Source organism: Tribolium castaneum, chromosome 2 (assembly GCF_031307605.1).
Source record: "Tribolium castaneum strain GA2 chromosome 2, icTriCast1.1, whole genome shotgun sequence".
In the NCBI taxonomy this organism is placed as follows: Eukaryota; Metazoa; Arthropoda; class Insecta; order Coleoptera; family Tenebrionidae; genus Tribolium; species Tribolium castaneum.
Genome location: NC_087395.1, coordinates 22,244,685 through 22,262,746, shown reverse-complemented (window position 1 = coordinate 22,262,746; position 18,062 = coordinate 22,244,685). Strand labels below are relative to the sequence as shown.

Genomic DNA, 18,062 nt, shown 5'->3' with positions numbered 1-18,062 from the left:
TCATTGTTCTTACTCTCTGCAAGACATATTTTCCGAAATTTACATAATAAATAAGAACAGCTTTCACCAAATATCTGAATAAAATTAATGGATAATTTATGTTCCACAAGCTAAAACATAAGATCAAAAAAATTCCTTTTAATTGTTTACAATCCTGCCATTAGACTGTTAATTTGTCGTTTAGTTTTTCCACATTTTAACAGATTTATTAAGCATCAAAAATCTATATTCTGACATATTTTATTAATATTTAGCAGTTTTTCCTTAAACTTTATCTGAAAAAGGAAACTTTCTTGTGCCTACATTTTTTTACATTTGGACATAATGCCTTTTGAAGGTCTGCCCTTCATTTATCTTCACATTTTTATTAATTTTTTATTAGTTAACTTTGAAAAACCAGTCAGTTGGCAGTTGAAGTGTCACCGTTTGTCACTAAAATTGTTCAAGGTAATTTCGATATGTCAATTAAAACTTTACTTTTGAATATTTGGGTCAATTTTTCAAATAACCAATTTTTGGTTGTCTGTTAGATGCTAAGGCATCTTAAAGGCGTCTAAGAGCTGGGATTTTTAAAAACTTTTAGCTTTTTTTCTATAATTTTTGCATGTTCTTTATCATACACGCTGGGGTAGTAATTTTGCATAGAGAAATTTTTTTCAGTCTATTTTTTCCTTGCACATTTCATTTAGTTAAATAACATTATCAAGCCGCCGCAACTGAAATTTATAAATCATATTTCCTTTTCATGCGCCTTTTTAGTTCTGTTAAGCGATAATTATTGATGAAGACCGGTCAAAATTATAATTTACATTATTATTCTCATGGATCTTTTTTCAAAATTTTCCTTGTGACAGAGAAACCATTAAAACGGTATTTCTCGTTAATTTATATTGTACTGTCGGTTCGGTTATTATCGAACTTTTTATCTTGAAGTGAAAATTTCACCAAATAACATTTGGTAAATAATAATGTATAAAGTGTGGAAAAAGCATTTTATGCTAAACTCCCTATCACTTTCTAGAAAAATTAATTTACTACCTTAAAAATGTAACCGTTTTTGGTAATTTTGAACTCTAATTAATTGCCAATAAAATACATAGAACTTAAAAAACAAAAAAAATATAAAAGTGGCTCGTGGTAGGTATTTTATTATTTTTTCACTGAAAATACTGTTGTATCCATTCGTTGGCAAATGTTGTAATTTCTGATAAATTGATTACAAAAGCTATTGGCACATCAACTTGATTAGGAACTTGTTTGTTATCTTCTTACTGAGGATATTTATTCGGACATTTGAAACATTTCCGTTCTTTTCACAACAAACAGAAAAATCTGCAATCTTATCTTAGTTTGATGTTTATCGCTGCGAATTTTTAGCGCGCCGCGCTAACCAGCCTGTGTGTACTTCCACTTATCGCACATAAAAATAAGGTCAGTGTTACATCATAAAATACCGATTCTCAAGTTTACGATAATTACTCATAGAATAAACAATAAGTGCGTTATTTTCGCAACTCGCTCCGCCAAAAATTAAGAAATCATCGATAATTCAGCGTCGGCGCTCGAAACTCTCTGTGCATTTGCCTGTACTCGGTGTGTAACCTCCCAGCAAAGCAATATCAAAGTTCAATAAGATAGTCCCTATCAACGTAATCAAGGCCACTGCCATTACTCAAATCTGACTACCAAATCAGTATCGTTACCACATAATGACAACGCACTCAATTCAATAAAATGGGCATCAACATCAACATCGACCAACCCCGCTACGACCAGGAGACCTACTCGGGCCGAGCCAGGCACTTCTTCCTCACCACCAACCCCCTCAACATCTTCGTGAGCAATGCCCAGCTGGAGGACGCCAAGAACCTCGTCACCTGCTACAGGTAACAACCCCACCCAGTGACCCCAACTGACCCCCACCCCCAGGAACAAGCAGCCCCTCCCCCCCGGCATCACCGAGGAGGACCTCTGGCGCGCCAAAACCATCTACGACTCGGCCTTCCACCCCGACACCGGCGAGAAGATGAACATCATCGGGCGGATGTCGGCCCAAGTCCCCATGAACATGCTGATCACCGGCGGGATGATGGCGTTCTACAAATCCACCCCGGCCGTCATCTTCTGGCAGTGGCTGAATCAGTCTTTCAACGCTCTAGTCAATTACACCAACCGAAGCGGCGACGCCACCTTCACCGAGAAACAAATCGTGACCTCCTATGTCATGGCCACCGGGGGCGCAGTGGCCACGGCCCTCAGCCTGAACCGAATATGTCGAGTGAGTGGCTGGAACAAATCACTAACTGGTCCCTTTTTTGCTGTTTTTAGAGCGCGCCGCCGCTGCTGGGCCGCCTGGTGCCGCTGGCGGCCGTGGCCGCCGCCAACTGCATCAACATCCCGCTCATGAGGTCGCAGGAGCTGCAAGAGGGGACGCCGGTCTACGACCAGAACAACAACAAACTGGGGTATTCGAAGAAAGCGGCGCAGTCCGGCATCGGCCAGGTGATCTTCAGCAGGGTCTGCATGGCCACGCCTGGAATGTGTGGGTATTGCGAGGTGTGGGGTGGTCCGGTTTGAGTGGTGTTTTGCAGTCCTGACTCCGATCCTGATGAACTATTTGGAGAAGAGGGGGGCGCTGAAGAGGCGGCCCTGGATCAATTTGCCCGTTCAGGTGGGCTTTGTTGGGCTGTGTCTGACGTTTGCGACGCCGCTGGCGTGCGCCTTCTTCAAGCAGAAGGCGCAGTTTGAGTACAGGAAGCTGGAACCGGAGCTGAGGGTAAAGGAGTACTTGGCACCGGTTTGCTGTTTCATTGCTGTTTTTCAGGAACAAATCGAGAAGAAGTACCAAAGTCCACCGAAATACGTATTTTATAATAAGGGTCTGTAATAAGCGAATCGGCGCCAATAATAATTACATGTGAAATAAAAAAGTAGTCATTTGTTATGTCCCGTGACAATAAAGGATTTATTTTATCGGGTTTCTTTCACTTGGGTCAAGTAAACCTCAAACAATTAACAAAATTAGGAAAATAACCAATTTTTTTTTCGAATATTTATCATTTTTGGTGCTTCAGTCCAACATAATTTCGCAATTTTAATAGTTTTAGGTTTAATCATCTATCTGTAGCACTTTGCTTGTTATAGATGTTTTAAAACAGATACAAAAATTGTACAGCTTAGATTACCGGTTCTTAATCTGCTGTGTTCTGGATCACAAAAAATCTGGGTTTATTTTGTTGAGTTTATTTAATTTATGCAAGAAATGTCGGAAAATTTGGCACTTTCTAATAGTTATTGACTTTTTTTTGTTAAATTAGTAACACATAGCAGCTGATTTGTTAAATAAGAAGAATAACAATTTATTTTGGCTTGTTTGAAATATTTAATGAAAACTAAAAAATGTGATATTAATTTTTCAGCTTACAGCTTATTTGCTGGATTTAACTTAAGATCGTCAATGAGGATAGGTGATGTTACTAGAAAAAGATTTAGTTTCTGGACAACCAATCTGGATTTTTTATTAATTGGCTTTTTTTCAATAAATTTAATGCCAGGTCTCGTAAAATAAGTCCACTTGTTAGAAAAATAAATGATTTAAAAAATTCTTGGTTCAGAGAATCACAAAATAAGTTCTAAATTTATATGTTTTTGGCATATTTTACTCAAAAATTATCTAAATTTGACTTTCTTAGGTAATTTATTCAACCTAATAAGTACTTTTTAATAAAAACCGCTCTTATTAAAAAAAAGGTTTATTATTACTAATGACAATCTGGCTTTTTTATGTTAAATTGTTACAAGAAATCGCAAAATAAAACAATTTGTTAAAAAAAATGTCGTATTTATTATTTCAAAGATTCTTTGTCGACATAGAAAATCACAAAACAATTTCTAAGTTCAAGAGTTCATTCGACTCACCTTTTTTTTAAGTGAATTATTGCCCTGATTAAAAATTTGTTCACTCAATTTATGCAAAAATAAGCTTTGAAGAGTTATTTTGGTTTGCTTTGTTCATTACGACTTTTTTACTTATTTTTTTGATTTTCTTGAAATTTCAAAATTAGCGAACGTTCTGAGTGAAAATTTTGCTTAATTTGACAAACTGTTTTAATCTAAACAGAAAATTGCAAGAATGGGCATTTGAAACAACAACAAAAATTAGTAAATGAGATTGGAATTTTTAACAGTTATAAAAAACACAAATACTTTTTATAACCGTTTGCACTAGACTTATCAGTTCAGATAAGAAAAGATATAAACCACTGGTTTAAACAATACCAGTATAATTTTTCAAATAGAGCAACTGAAAAAAAAATAAGAAAATATTAAAGTTGTAACGGAAGGAAACCAGAAAATTAAATTCATATAGAAATTATTTTTGTTTAAAAGAAAAAACGTTAGGTATGTGTAAAAATAGTTTATTCGTAAACAACATCAAGGAAAAAAATACAATGTGCAAATTTTAAATAGTTATAATTTCAATAAAATAAGCAAGTTATTTTCAATGGGAGCTCCACACCCATGACCAAACTTCCATGGGCCCACGTAGTCGGCGCCCGTGAACCCAGCAGAACATCCTTCTGTTGAAGTGAAAAAATCCACTGTCACAACCAATTGTCAATGTCATCAGTCTTTTCCACAACCATACAATTATCAGCCATGTTCAGCACCAAATCCTCTCAAAATTGAACCAATCGTGAAAAATGTGCAGCAACAAACATGTAGGAAGACTCAATCTCGACGACTCTCCGTACGACCAAGACACGTACTGGGGTCGCTTCCGCCACTATTTCCAGCGAACCAACCCTTTCCACCTCCTCACCAGCTCCGACACACTCGAAGACTCCAAATGCCTCTACCTCAAATACCGGTAAGTGTCCTAGATCCCGACCCGCAAATTGCAATTAAGCCCAGATGCGGGGAGCCTCTGGCGGCCGATGTGACCGAAGACGAAGTCTGGCGAGCCAAAGCCCTGTTCGAATCGGCTTACAATCCAGAAACCGGCGAGAAAATAAACTTCTGGGCCCGGCCTGCGGCCTTCATCCCCGTCAACATGGTCCTAGCTGGGGGCATGATGGCCTATTACAAGTCCACTCCGGGGGTGGTTTTCTGGCAGTGGTTGAATCAAACGTACAACACGTGGGTCGGTTACAAGAATAAGGGCTCGGATGATGAAATCACCAACACGCAATTGATCACGAGCTACGTGGTGGCCACTGGTACTGCCATAGGCACCGCCTTGGGGCTAAACCGGCTTTTGGTCAACTCGCCCGCTCTGGTGGGGCGGTTTGTGCCGTTCGTGGCCGTGGCGGCGGCGCACTGTGTCGGCACGCCACTGCTGAAGGCCCAGTAAGACTTTTTCCCCAATTTTTTCTATTAATTTATCATTGGTTTTATAGAATTCTCAAGAATGGTACCCCGATTTATGACGACTGTCACAACAAACTGGGGTACTCGAAGAACGCAGCTTATGCATCGATTAGTGACTCCATTATGAACAAAATTTTCATCGCCGTGCCCCCCATGTGTGAGTATTTATTACGTTCGAGAAACTTCGTTTAAAGTCAGGGTGGTACCAAGCCCTTACTGATTCCATACTTTTTGGAGAAAATAACTCAGTTACTGGTCAATTGCTCAACACAAGACTGCTTGTTTCAGTACTGACCCCGCTAGTGATGAACTATCTAGAACGAAGGGGCACCTTGTGCCGGTACCCCTGGGTGAATTTCCCGGCCCATGTTGGTTTCGCCGGTCTCTTCCTGACCTTCCTATCGCCCTTGGCTTACGCCCTGTACGCCCAAAGACCGCACATGCCTTACAAGCACTTAGAAACCGATCTGAGGGTTGGTTACTTGCAGTAATCTTTCTTTTAGTAATTTCTGATCTTTAGGAGGCTCTCTGTAAAAAATTCTACGACCGTCCCCCCAAATTCGTTTACTACGAGCAAAGTGTATAGTTCCGTTTCCGTAAAATAAAACCCTTTTGCTAGAAATCTCGTTTATTGCGTTTTTCATGTTAGACAATTAAGAGAGGTTCGTCCGGGAAAACTTTCGGTTGGACAGCTTTCCAAGCCGCGTGAAGTACCTCACTCGGACTTTTGGTCACTTTAACAAGTTCAGGTAAGTGCGGAAAAGCTGACACATACCCTGAAAAACGCATGACCAACAACCCACAACACAGCACGCACATACCGGGGAACCACGCGGGGATTTTCGAGCCCCGAATTTGAATTTTAGTGTCGTACGGCACGACATCGGCATCGAGGAAATAGTCGATGCCGTTGGCCAACTCCTTGCTGATATCAGCTGAAGTTTCAAGTGCGGAGAGATCACTCGTGTCTAAAAGATCAATCGGATCGCCTCCCACCAACGTGGAGATTTTCCGAACGGTGAAGTCCTCCCACGGCGCCGGCTCGCCCTCCAGAAACATCTCGGGGGCTTTGTTCTCCCCTAAGGAGCGTCAGTCAGTGAAACACTTGCCTGTTTCAGTGAAATACCTTTAGCCGCGCGCTCCGTCGCCGAAATATTATTCTCAGAGCAGAGGTCATCCGTGGGCAACTCTTGCTTGTTCTGGATTTCGGAAGCAATAAACTCCTCCATTTCGGAAGACAGAGCCTCGTCGACCACCCTCACGGCGGGATCCGTGGGGACGACAACATCCTCCAAAGGCCCGGGAGCCACCGAACTGACCCTAATCCGCGCCTCGTGCACTTCGGGGAAGAGACTGTTGAAAATCTGGTTAGGGGCCGAGTCCGGCGTCGCCCCCTTTTCGACGGCATCCATGACCGTGGCCATCAGCTCCGGGGGCGCTTCGGCATCGACCTCGTCAGCAGTGGGCGCAGGATGGATGACCGACTGAGTTAAAAGACTCACAGGCTCCGCGTTAAGCCGCAACTTTTGCAACTTTTTCTTCAAAGGAAACTTGTCGATGGACGAGGAGACTAGACTCGGAGGCACCATCTTCAAGGTGTTTTCCACGTCTTCGGTCTCCTCCTTAACCAGCCGATTGATGTGGTGCGGGTTCAAATTCGGCTTTTTGGCCAATTTCGAGGCCTACGAAAACACTCTAATCGACAAAAAACTAGGAAATTTATTACAATAGCGGTCTGCTTCTTGTAAGTTTTCTTCAACTGCTTCCCTCCCGAAGTAATCGAGAGCGTGCTAGTGACCGAAACAGTTTCGTTGACACCGGCCTGAAAATTTCGTTATTTTTCGGTTCTAAATAAGGAAAAATTATACCGATTCCGTTCCACGTGTCGGGTCGCTGCAAACCCCCGAAAATTATTAATATAATAAAAACTGTTACTTGTTTATAGAGTTGGGACCATGAACAGCCAATCTCAATAAAAATATAAATAACAAAAGTTTTCGATATTTTTAAAGCACGAACAAGCGATAGCGAGTGAGTGCCTTTTATACTTGAGATTTATCACCCATTAAAAAACGAGTTTTTCGTTAACCGCAAACTCATACTCAGATAAAAATTTTTTTTTATTAATACCATTCTTGCATTCTCACATTGTACGTATTTCTTTGTGTTTCCTCGCTTCCTGTTTCCGTATTTTATTTTAGTCCCCCATATTTTTTATATGCTTAAGGATTTCTGACATCATGTCTTCTTATTTGTATTTTCCTACTTCTTTCCCATGACCCATGACTTCTTGAATCTTTTTAGCAAGAAAATTGCCAATTTCTTGTTCACTTGTTTTTCTTTAGCTTCTTTCTGCTTCATAATCTTTCAGTTTTTAAATCAGGCCATTTGTTTTTACTTTGTAATGTTTGTTCATTTGTTTTTTATTTATTGTATTGTTATTTAAAATGCCTACAACTTGGCGAAAAATCGGGCAAATTAGTTAGTCCTTAAAAGTCCTACTTAAAAAACACAACTTGATGACTCCCAGTCTAAAATCAGTCCACGATTTGACTTTTTAAGATTTTCGTAAAACAAACCATTCAGTTTCCCAACTCTGTTAAATTCCTGACTGGACTCACATCTGTTGCGAGGTGAGTTCCAGCTGGCGCGCCACCCCCGAGGGGGCCACGTCGACGCCTCGCATGGTCTTGCCGATGTACTCCGCCCTGGGGCACCTCTGCACCGTCGTCTCCAGCGACATCTGCTGCACCACACATTCCTCCCCTCGCTTCGTTTGCACTTTGGGGGGTTTAATCTGTGAGTGTGAGGCAGACACCGTCCGCACCTTCTTCCCAGGGTCCGCCACTGACTTGGCCAAGGTTTGCTTGAAGACGCCTTGTTGGAATCTCGAGGGCCCCTTTCTTTATATTAGTGGAAATTGGGACAAGTCGGGTACTCACTGGTTGCGGAGTCCCTTCAGGTTTCACAACTCCGAGCTGACGCCCGACTCCCGACCGGGGATTGCGCTGGGACTTTTCAGTCACACGGGAAACTCCGCGAGGGAGTCGGGATGAAGCGGGGTCTGGGACCACACGCTGGGAGGTTTCCGTTTTAAGTCGAGGAACACGGGACATTTTGTGGGTTGTTGCGAAAAATTTGACAGGGCGGAGCGCAGCTCGCTTGATCCACTTCTGGGGTTAAGCCCACTCTCTGTTTGAGATTGGGATTAGTTGCAGCGCTGGTGTTGATTTTAGGGATTGCTTGGCTCTTGGCAATGAGTTAAACTCTTGTTTGTGTAACATTTATTATATTTGAACATTCTTTTTACAAATTTTTTCTTTTTCTTTGAAAAAAACAATATGACACAAAACTAAAATAATCTAACGTAACGGTGACAAGGTCGCTTATCACAATACATAGAAGACATAATCTCTGTTTAAAAACACATAGCCTTCTATTACGTAACATATAAAATATGATAGTACTCCCATCTGAACGAAGTCAATATCATACATAGAAAAAATAGTTGATAAGGACTTTATCACAGTCTAAACAGCGTCTTCGTGACGGCAATACAAGAGCGAAATCTCTCCGCGACTCTGAGTCTCAAGCCGTTCGCATTTTCATCCCGATCCACACGAACACACGAAACGAAACAGAATGTAACGCCTTAATAAAATAACTTTCTACTCTGTTGACGCCACAACGCCACGTTTTTCATAAATCAGTGGAAGTATTTCTATCATCCGAGTCACCCAAAAATCGGGTCAATAAAAATAAATAGTACTTTTAGAAATATAGCGAGTCGTTTTTTATTTTGACATGGTTTCCTCCAACAGCCACTGAGTCCGATATTCCGTTATTGCTTCGCAAATAATATTCGATAAAAAAATAACTGTGTAATTTTTGAAAGAGTGACTGAAATATCGGTTGTCGGTTCCACCTACTCTAATTACCACTAGTGCTTGTATTGTCAAAAATACGTGCATTATCAGCTTACCAACAAAAACGAAACAAAATGCGTCGTCACTTTGCGTCTTACACCTAACACAAGAGCACTTCGGTAAGCTGCAACGCCCTCTATTTACATTTTAGACACAGTTGAATCAGAAAACCATGATGTTCGGTGACCGGTTCTAATACTTACGTATGGAAACAAATCGACAACTCACGCACACTAAGTATGGACGATGTCGAGGATCGAGTCTTTCCTCCTATTCGTGTACCCGGTGTCCGAGTGCATCGTATTAAACGAGATCGAGCCGTAGATCCCCGCCCCGGACATCGCAGGCAACTCGCGCGGTTTCAGATTTATCTTTTCGGTCGGTTCGTATTTCGGACTCTCCTCGGCTAAAACCACACTCGTCGGAGCGCTGACCAGCCGCACCTCCGCCGACGTGGTCAGCAGATACTTGAAGAACTCGTACGTGGACCAGCAGATCGCCGTCGCCGGCATCTGGTACATGACCCGGGCGCCCAGGCCCCGGAAATAGCCCGTCGGGCCGCCGAAAATGTACACCTTTTTGACGGCCTCCACCAGGCCCGCCGTGGTGCCCTGCTGCTGGGTGTTGAGCAGGGTCTTGCAGACGTCGAGCGGGGTGGTGACGGCGGCGGCCACCGCCCCCGCCAGCGCGCCGCTCACCATGTGCGCCGCCGGGTTGTACGTGCCGTCCTTGTTGGTGATCTTCTGGGCCAGCTCGTACACCATGAAGTGGATGCTCTGGAACGGCACGTTCATGGTCAGCTGGGTTGTGTACGAGCGGTAGAACGCTGGGACGCCCTCTCGCCTGTAGATGTCGGCGAAACAATGCACCGCCGACTTGTACGGGGAGTTGAACATCTGCATGCGCTGTTTGACCACTGGAATTTGGAAAAAAAACGTATTTCTGCCGACTGTTAAACGGGCAAAGTACCTTCGGCTGGGTTCATAATGCCGTCGTGCAGGAGGGTGGATATGCAACCGGACGCTCCTGGAAATTGAAATTGAAATAAATCGAGCATTTGTGTGATTTTTTATTCAAACAATTTCTGCCGACTCACGGAACTGTATCCTTGCGGCTCGATTTGAATTGGAAACAATTCGTTCAAAAATTAAATTGATAATGAGCCGATTAACGTCAGCGTTTATGGCCTTTGGAAAATTCAAGACAATAAATTAATTAACGTTTTTTCGGTATTCCAATGACGACAAAAACTTTATCTCTGAATGATTATGATAGAGGAAAAATGTTCATTTTACGCAAAGTGGGCGATTGTTTCGACTCAGGTGTAAAACCCGGAAAAATTGATGAAGGTGTTACCAACAGGAACAATTTGTTTCGGTGATTTATGATCGATGCGAACCCTTAAGAAAATAAGTTAATAATTCAAGTGAATTTAGGATGAAAAAGGGCAGCTTTGGGCAAAAGCCGGTGATAAGACTATCAGAGCAAATAGCAACGTCACTCAAATCAAGTCCCAAATCTCTCATGTTTACCTTGTGTTCGCTATCTCAAGTATTATTACAGAAAATGCATAATGTGTTTGTCAGCAAATCAACGTACAAAAAACTGTGTTTCTAATAATATAATAATTTTATAATAACTGTGACATGCAAGGAATTATTATTATGAATTAAATGGCAACAACTCGTTACACTGTAAGAACGTTGGACTTTTTCAAGGTAATGCTAATTCATTGTTTTAGTTACAATCGAAAGAATTCCAAATCTGCATTTGCAATAAATTATCGTTGTCAGATGTCCAATTCATGTAATCACAAATGTATTTTTATTGCGCTTCGAACGATTAACGTAATAAAAAATAACTATACGCAATTAGCCGAAGTGGTTTTTAATCTTTTTCATAATTTCGCGCAATGACTTGAACAAAAGTTTAGCTTTTTTCTACTCTGCCTTTACAAAGAAAAACATTGTGAAAACGAAACAGGTGTCACAAAGATGCATTATGGAACGCATGACATATTCTAAGGTTGGCGAGAGAGAACATTATGCTTGTAAATAGCCAGTATTAATACAGGACAGATGAGCGTTCAATTATCCACTCACCACTAAAAATACCGACAAATTTTAAGGAAATCATTCTAACGGTGTAACACTACCTCAATTTTTTTGCTCATACACTTATTTAAAATAAAAATAAAAAGAACTAGCAATAATACGAGTGATTCTTTTTTTGTTTATTTTCATAATTTCAATACAATACTATTTTCAAGAATATTGAGTCCACCGTTTGAAAATTTATACACTAAAAATCGCGATTTCTTATTACTTATAATTATAGATACCTAGTCTTATTAATAAATAAAACAATAGCAGTTTTGTGGGTTATAAATCTTACCATCTTACCCTACTTATTTAAAGCCTCCATTGTCACATAAATTTATGACGGCTCAAGTAAGCAGACCATAAACAGAAAACCAATAATTTCTAAAGTTAAAATGTTAAGTGGTTTTATACTTTTTACGTTGATTTCATAAATAATTATCGAAAGTATAAAAAACTAGAAACAGATTTTTCGACAAATACAATTTTTTTCATTATTTTTGAAGTTATTAGCCACAACTTACAAAAAAAAATTAAGCGTATCCAATGTCTCGCTAAATATGTTAAAGATAGACATTTAATTATTTAAAAATTACGTACACATATTTATTAATTATTAAAATTAAAGTATTAAAACAACAATAAAAATTAGTATAGTAAGTATTTATATTTATATTTAGATCATATGCAAGTTGTCCCGTCTTAGAAATTAGAAAAAGAATCTGCAATATTATTTTTTATCATTTTATTCTCGGGCGAGTCTTGTGATCTGACTGACGTAATAATAATAATTTTCTATTTGGCATTATTTCTTGTCCTTCGAGCCGGATGTCAGCAGAAAAATTGGAAATTTTCTATCTGCTACATACTTTTCAAAAGGTAAATACCGTAGAAAATAAAACAAAACGCCGACGATATACATTGTAAAAGGATTAATTACTTAATTAAAGTAATTAAAGCAATTTTGTTGAATAAAGCGTAACTATATTTTGTGATATAGCCATCAAAAGTTAAAAAATCTTTCAAGTCAATAAAACTGACAATGTTGAATATAAATCAGCATGTTTCGCGATTAAACTAATGATTTATGGACGTAAATGTAGTCAGGTTTAGTACTGTCTAAAAATAAATTCTTTTTTGTATGATTTTTAATATGAACTATGAACAATATACTCCAGTTCCTTACTTGTGAGATTAAAAGGTCACGTTGGGTCAGGTCAGGTTTATCACAGTTCTGAATAAAGCAATTCCACTGCAAAAAATATACTGTTAATTAAATTATAAAGTTATCTAAAACGTGATTTTCGGAGAGCGACAAACTGTAGTAAGGATTAAATAGGTCAGCCATGCTCTCGCTCCCTTATGTAATAATTTAACACAAAATTTTCAAGGCTGTGATAACATCGGCAGAAAAAAGACACTGTGTAAATACTCTCAAGGGGGCTTTGATAAGATTCATGCGAATTAAAAGGCCAAGTAATGATCCATTATCGTGCATCTGTAATTACTAGCCGCTGTGATGATAACACTAAACAATTACTTAGGAATCATCATGACGCGCGTTTTTCCAAAAAAGCCCCGTCTGGCTTCTTCAGCAAACAAGATAACCCGTACCGTAAATAACTGTGTGATACCGGGCCGTGGTGGTGTGCTTGATGAGGGTGTTCTTGAGGTACTCGTAACAGCTGAAGTAGAGGGCATGCGAGGGCCCGGCCCCCACGACCATCGCCGACATGCCCCTGACGGGCCTGAAGAGGCCCTCGTGCCGCACCATCTTGAGGAATGTGTCGACGATGCCCTCGCGGCCCGCCGCGGACAGCGACTGCATCCTCGTCTGGAAAAGCGAAATGACATAACCTCCAAGCGACCTAACCTTAAAGCGGGGCCGTGCGATCCGGGCCGCCCCAGGCCCGGGGCCGCGCAAGAGACTTACTTTGACCGAATCGAGGGGATACATTACGCAATGTTCCATTATTCCGGCTATGGCTCCGGCGGTCATATGCGTAACAACATTGTTGGTTGGGAGCGACTCATAATCCTCAAAATTCATAATAGTCCAGTGAAAGGCCGGGTTTCGGAGGCGATGCGTGCGTTCAGGGGCGAATTCCGAGATGACAACTTGTCGGCAGCGAGTTTTCGCTCAGCGAAATGGTCACACGAAAAATTTTGTTCACACAAGATGACACCACGCTCGAAAGTAAAAGAAAGAGAAACTTGACAGCTGAAAGCGCTGCTGCCACGTCGATGACACTAATACCACTGCTGGAGCGCGGTTGGATAACGCGGTCCTGGGCCAGTATCAAACACTGATAAGGCGGGCAATACAATGCAAAAGCACGGTGGAGTAGACAATTACCACTTTACGCAACGTGAAGCCCTTAGAACCTTATCGGTGGTTCAACCGTTGTCGCAGCTTCGGTGAAAAAGGGGACGATGTGGCGGCCGTGCATCCCCACTCTGCTTTTTGTATCATGTGGTTAATCGAAACCCGCGCTTTTCGCGATTAAAATACGCTCTTTTAAGCAGTTCCGGCTTTAGGAGACGATGCCAAGGTCCTTCGCATAATTGGGTCCCCCTCGGTTACCCAATTGGCAGGTTGCAACTTGTTTTTATTTTTAGAGGCATTGTTGCGTAATGGCTCAGTGGCGGCGCAACCACAACCAAAAAAAGTAAAAAAAAACTCGAGCACCGGGTGATCATGAATGACTGTTCAAATTGGCAACAGAATCAAAGGCATTTTCGTATTCAGGTGTTTGCAACACCGACTTGAAAAAGATTGTTTATGAATGATAAAGTGATGCCAACTGTTACAAAACTTGGGATTTTTTTGAGTTTCAATTTAAATTTGCAATTGTGTGGGTAATAGCCGGAAAAAGCTGACAAAGCAAAAATACCATTGTTTGTGTATATTTTTGTAAAATTGTTGCGTGCGGTTCGATGTCCTTGATAAGAGACTCTCCAACCGCAAATTAACGCAAAATAAAATGTTAATAATAATAGAAATGCACCGAGTGAGTCTGTATTGGCTCTTCTCCGACCTTTCCCCTCAATAAATGCAACAAAAACATAAATAAATAAACGTCACTAAGTACAAAAGTAATTAACTCCTTATCTAAATTATCTGTCCATTCATTTTTTCACGTACAGATTAAGAAAAAGGGACACTAATTTATTATCTCTATAAGTAGTATACTTACGCGTCATAGAGGAAAACATTTAAGAACAACCGAAAAGCATTCAAATATTTTCAAAAGCCTTAATTTTTTGTTCAAAAAAGTAAAATTAAGCACACGAAAATTTGGTTAAAAATCTTCAAAAATCAAGGAAAAGAAACATTATTACTTAAAGACTTGGAAAAGGGTTCTGGATATTCCATAACAGATTTGCAACTTTTTACTAAAGACGGTAAAGAAAAAGCTGTAGTTACATTGAATAATGAATTTCAGTTGTTTTTACCAGATAGATTAGCTAAAAGGGGTGACGAACTAATAGGCTATATGTTAGAATATGATTTAGTTATGACTTATAATGGTTTGATAGATGTGAAAAATAAAGCAGGATTTACATATAAAACTCATGATATTACATTTAAAAAAATGGACAAACGTCCTGATAAAACAAACAAATATCCTGATGAAACAAACAAACATCCTGATAAAACAACCAAAAGAATAAAATATCACATTTATCAATGTAAAGATTGTAAAAATTGTGTTAAAAAACGTCCACAAAGTGGACTAGTGCTTCGCATGCCGTTGGATGATGAAGAACCGTTTAAATGCCTTAAATGCGGATCTAAATACCATACAACTAAATGCACTTACACACAAAAATATTTATTTTTTGATTACGAAGCGATGCAAGAAACAGGCAAACACGTAGCTAATTTAGTTATATCTCACGATTTTAGCGGAAATATTAATTCTTTTAAGACTAACGAAGATTTCTGTAAATGGTTAATTTCTAGAGATCATCGAGGACACACAGCTATTGCACATTATTCTAAAGGTTATGATTCTTACTTTATTCTAAAATATTGCGTTGAAAACGGTATTCAACCTTTCTGCGTATATAATGGATCTAAAATAATGTTAATGGAAATAAAATCAAATAATTTAAGAATTATTGATAGTAGTAATTTTGTTCAAGGACCTTTAAAAAACTTCCCTAAAACATTCGGTCTAAAAGAACTTAAAAAAGGTTATTTTCCACATTTCTTCAATACAACGGAAAATCAGAACTATATTGGAAAAATACCTGATACAAAATACTATGGTGTTAATTCTATGAAACCAAAAGAAAGGGAAGAGTTTTTAGAATGGCATAAACAAAAAAGAAAAGAAAATTATTTGTTTGATTTTAAAAAAGAACTTTATGATTATTGTAATTCTGATGTTGATATATTAAGAAGAGGATGTCTTGAATTAAGAAATCAGTTTCTAGAAATTGCTAATATAGATCCTTTTAGATATATTACTATTGCAGGTGTTTGCTTGGCGATATATAGATCAAAATATATTAAGAAAGATACAATAGCTGTTGTTGATAATCTAAAAAAAGATCAATATTCTCAACAATCAATTTCATGGTTAAATAGTTTTCATAATCCAAATATAAAACACGCATTAAACAATGGTGAAGCGTGGCAAAGCCACTCCAGAGCCAAAGGCGAAGTGAAAATATGTGGATCAAAAGTTGACGGGTTTGATGAAAAATCCAATACTGTTTACCAATATCACGGTTGTTTTTGGTACGGTTGTACAAAATGTTATAGTTCAGATTTTATTAATAATAAGAATAAAACAACTATGGAAGATCTTTATGAGAAAACAATAGAAAGAAGCGAGCAAGCTGGTTATAACTTAATAGAAATGTGGGAATGTAAGTGGACGAAGTCAAAAGAATATAAGAAAGAAATGAAACAAATTGAAGAAGAAATTAAGGAATTGGAAGAACTTAATCCTAGAAACGCATTCTTTGGAGGAAGAACGAATGCAACAAAATTGCGCGTTAAGGGGAAGAAAATGAAATATATAGATATTTGCAGTTTATATCCAACAGTACAATGTTACGATGATTATCCAGTTGGACATCCTACTAAAATATTCAAACCTCGTACGTATAATACAGATTGGTATGGTTTAATAAAATGTGCAATTTTACTGCCAAGAGGATTGTATCACCCCGTTTTACCTGTTAAGAATAAAACCAAATCTGGCGATGAAAAACTAACATTTCCATTATGTCAATTGTGCGCAAAATTAAATAATCAAAAAGATAAATGTTCTCATACGGAATCTCAAAGAATTATCAGAGGAACCTGGTGTACCAACGAAGTAGAAAAAGCAATTGAAAAAGGCTATAAAATAATAAGTATTGATGAAGTTTGGCATTTTGAAAAAAAATCGAGTTATTTGTTTAAAGGATATGTAAAAGCATTTATGAAAATAAAGTTAGAGACAAGTGAATGGAGAAATGATTTTGAATCAGAAGAAGAATATAGAAAAGCTGTAAAAGAAAATTTAGGTATTGAATTGGGTAAAATAGAAAATAACCCTGGAAAGAGGGCTGTTGCTAAAATATGCTTAAATTCCTTATGGGGTAAATTTGGGCAAAGACAAAATATGGGTGCAACAGAATATGTTACAGATGTTAAAAGGTTTTATGAAATTTTATTAGATGACAAACTTGATAGCATACGCATAAACGATATAAATGAAAATATGTTACAAATTGATTATAAGTTAAAAGATTGCTATATAGAAAATGATTTCAATACCAATATATTTATAGCTGCTTTTACAACTGCAAACGCAAGACTAAGATTATACGAAATGTTAGATAAATTAGGAAACAGCGTAGCATATTATGATACAGATAGTATTGTATATATAGATGATGGAAAAAACACTGTTAAAACAGGCTGTCTATTAGGAGATTGGACAGACGAATTAGGTAAAGGCGTATGGATAATAGACTGGGTATCAACAGGCCCAAAAAGTTATTGTTATAAGACTAATACAGCTAAAGTTGTTTGTAGAATAAAAGGATTTACGTTAAATTATGAAACGTCCGAAAAAATTAATTCCGATAGTATAAATAATATTTTAGAATACAAAGACAAAAAAATCAGTACACAATATAATCGAATTACCAGAGATACCAAAACTAAAGAACTTTTGAATAAAATAGAAACAAAAGAATTTGGTTTTGTTTATGACAAAAGAGTTATTCTAGAGAACTTTGATACAATACCGTTTGGATTTTAATACTTTTCATTGTGAATTAATAATTAATCAATTGAAAACTCAACGTTCAAGCAATCACAATATTGTTTTACTATGCAGTTCACCTCTAAAGATAAAATTTTATTTGGTGTCCTAAAGAATTTTAAAATTTTTATTAATGCACTATCTTACTATCTAACTATTTAATTTGTGCCAATAACGTTGATGACCTTCATCTATTTTCGGGACTATACCCCAAGGACAGCCTCCAATATTTCTTCTTATCAGATTCAGATACCGCCAATAAAATAATAAAAAAAGAAAAACCGCCAGGCGATACAACACAATATACGATCCTGCACGGTTTATAACATAACCATACGCTCATACTCCATTGACATTTGACATCGTTGTTTACAAACATTTACAAATGACAGCCA

At 38.5% G+C, this 18,062-nt stretch overlaps 4 protein-coding genes across 5 annotated transcripts; 2 read left to right on the top strand and 2 right to left on the bottom strand.

The window, feature by feature from the left end:
* Positions 1-348: 348 nt before the first annotated feature.
* LOC662657 (sideroflexin-3) lies at positions 349-2,973 on the top strand. Of its 2 annotated transcripts, none has more exons than XM_064354652.1 (6): positions 349-447; positions 1,695-1,886; positions 1,930-2,278; positions 2,329-2,542; positions 2,592-2,776; positions 2,825-2,973. In XM_064354652.1, the coding sequence occupies exons 2-6, from the start codon at positions 1,735-1,737 to the stop codon at positions 2,885-2,887; spliced, it is 963 nt and encodes a 320-aa protein (XP_064210722.1). In that variant the 5' UTR covers positions 349-447; positions 1,695-1,734; the 3' UTR covers positions 2,888-2,973. The 2 variants fall into 2 exon arrangements, with proteins under 2 accessions (XP_064210722.1, XP_973834.1); XM_968741.4 differs by lacking the exon at positions 349-447 and adding an exon at positions 1,281-1,431 and having other exon boundaries at positions 1,486-1,886.
* Positions 2,974-4,703: 1,730 nt separating this feature from the next.
* On the top strand, positions 4,704-5,992 carry LOC662623 (sideroflexin-1-3). Its single transcript, XM_968709.4, has 5 exons — positions 4,704-4,870; positions 4,915-5,349; positions 5,400-5,527; positions 5,659-5,843; positions 5,891-5,992. Exons 1-5 carry the CDS (start codon positions 4,704-4,706, stop codon positions 5,954-5,956), a joined length of 981 nt encoding a protein of 326 aa, XP_973802.1. The 3' UTR covers positions 5,957-5,992.
* Positions 5,981-8,554, bottom strand: LOC662593 (uncharacterized). Its single transcript, XM_971334.4, has 7 exons — positions 8,313-8,554; positions 7,992-8,269; positions 7,239-7,263; positions 7,097-7,192; positions 6,497-7,052; positions 6,192-6,449; positions 5,981-6,146 (listed from the first exon to the last, which is right to left on the bottom strand). The coding sequence occupies exons 1-7, from the start codon at positions 8,484-8,486 to the stop codon at positions 6,016-6,018; spliced, it is 1,518 nt and encodes a 505-aa protein (XP_976427.1). The 5' UTR covers positions 8,487-8,554; the 3' UTR covers positions 5,981-6,015.
* Positions 8,555-8,639: 85 nt separating this feature from the next.
* mfrn (mitoferrin) lies at positions 8,640-13,887 on the bottom strand. Its single transcript, XM_968653.5, has 4 exons — positions 13,329-13,887; positions 13,010-13,229; positions 10,266-10,322; positions 8,640-10,212 (listed from the first exon to the last, which is right to left on the bottom strand). Exons 1-4 carry the CDS (start codon positions 13,443-13,445, stop codon positions 9,530-9,532), a joined length of 1,077 nt encoding a protein of 358 aa, XP_973746.2. The 5' UTR covers positions 13,446-13,887; the 3' UTR covers positions 8,640-9,529.
* Between the last annotated feature and the right edge of the window lie 4,175 nt (positions 13,888-18,062).

Bases quoted from the DNA above. Each gene is read 5' to 3' on its own strand.
- LOC662657 (XM_064354652.1), top strand. From the start codon at position 1,735: ATGGGCATCAACATCAACATCGACCAACCCCGCTACGACCAGGAGACC. The intron at 1,887-1,929 runs GTAACAACCCCA...CCCCACCCCCAG, and splicing joins AACCTCGTCACCTGCTACAG to GAACAAGCAGCCCCTCCCCC. The intron at 2,279-2,328 runs GTGAGTGGCTGG...TGCTGTTTTTAG, and splicing joins GCCTGAACCGAATATGTCGA to AGCGCGCCGCCGCTGCTGGG.
- LOC662623 (XM_968709.4), top strand. From the start codon at position 4,704: ATGTGCAGCAACAAACATGTAGGAAGACTCAATCTCGACGACTCTCCG. The intron at 4,871-4,914 runs GTAAGTGTCCTA...AATTAAGCCCAG, and splicing joins TGCCTCTACCTCAAATACCG to ATGCGGGGAGCCTCTGGCGG. The intron at 5,350-5,399 runs GTAAGACTTTTT...TTGGTTTTATAG, and splicing joins ACGCCACTGCTGAAGGCCCA to AATTCTCAAGAATGGTACCC.
- LOC662593 (XM_971334.4), bottom strand. From the start codon at position 8,486: ATGTCCCGTGTTCCTCGACTTAAAACGGAAACCTCCCAGCGTGTGGTC. The intron at 7,053-7,096 runs GTAATAAATTTC...GTGTTTTCGTAG, and splicing joins ACAAGAAGCAGACCGCTATT to GCCTCGAAATTGGCCAAAAA. The intron at 6,450-6,496 runs GTATTTCACTGA...GACGCTCCTTAG, and splicing joins GACGGAGCGCGCGGCTAAAG to GGGAGAACAAAGCCCCCGAG.
- mfrn (XM_968653.5), bottom strand. From the start codon at position 13,445: ATGAATTTTGAGGATTATGAGTCGCTCCCAACCAACAATGTTGTTACG. The intron at 13,230-13,328 runs GTAAGTCTCTTG...TCGCTTTTCCAG, and splicing joins ATCCCCTCGATTCGGTCAAA to ACGAGGATGCAGTCGCTGTC. The intron at 10,323-13,009 runs GTACGGGTTATC...TTCAATTTCCAG, and splicing joins GTATCACACAGTTATTTACG to GAGCGTCCGGTTGCATATCC.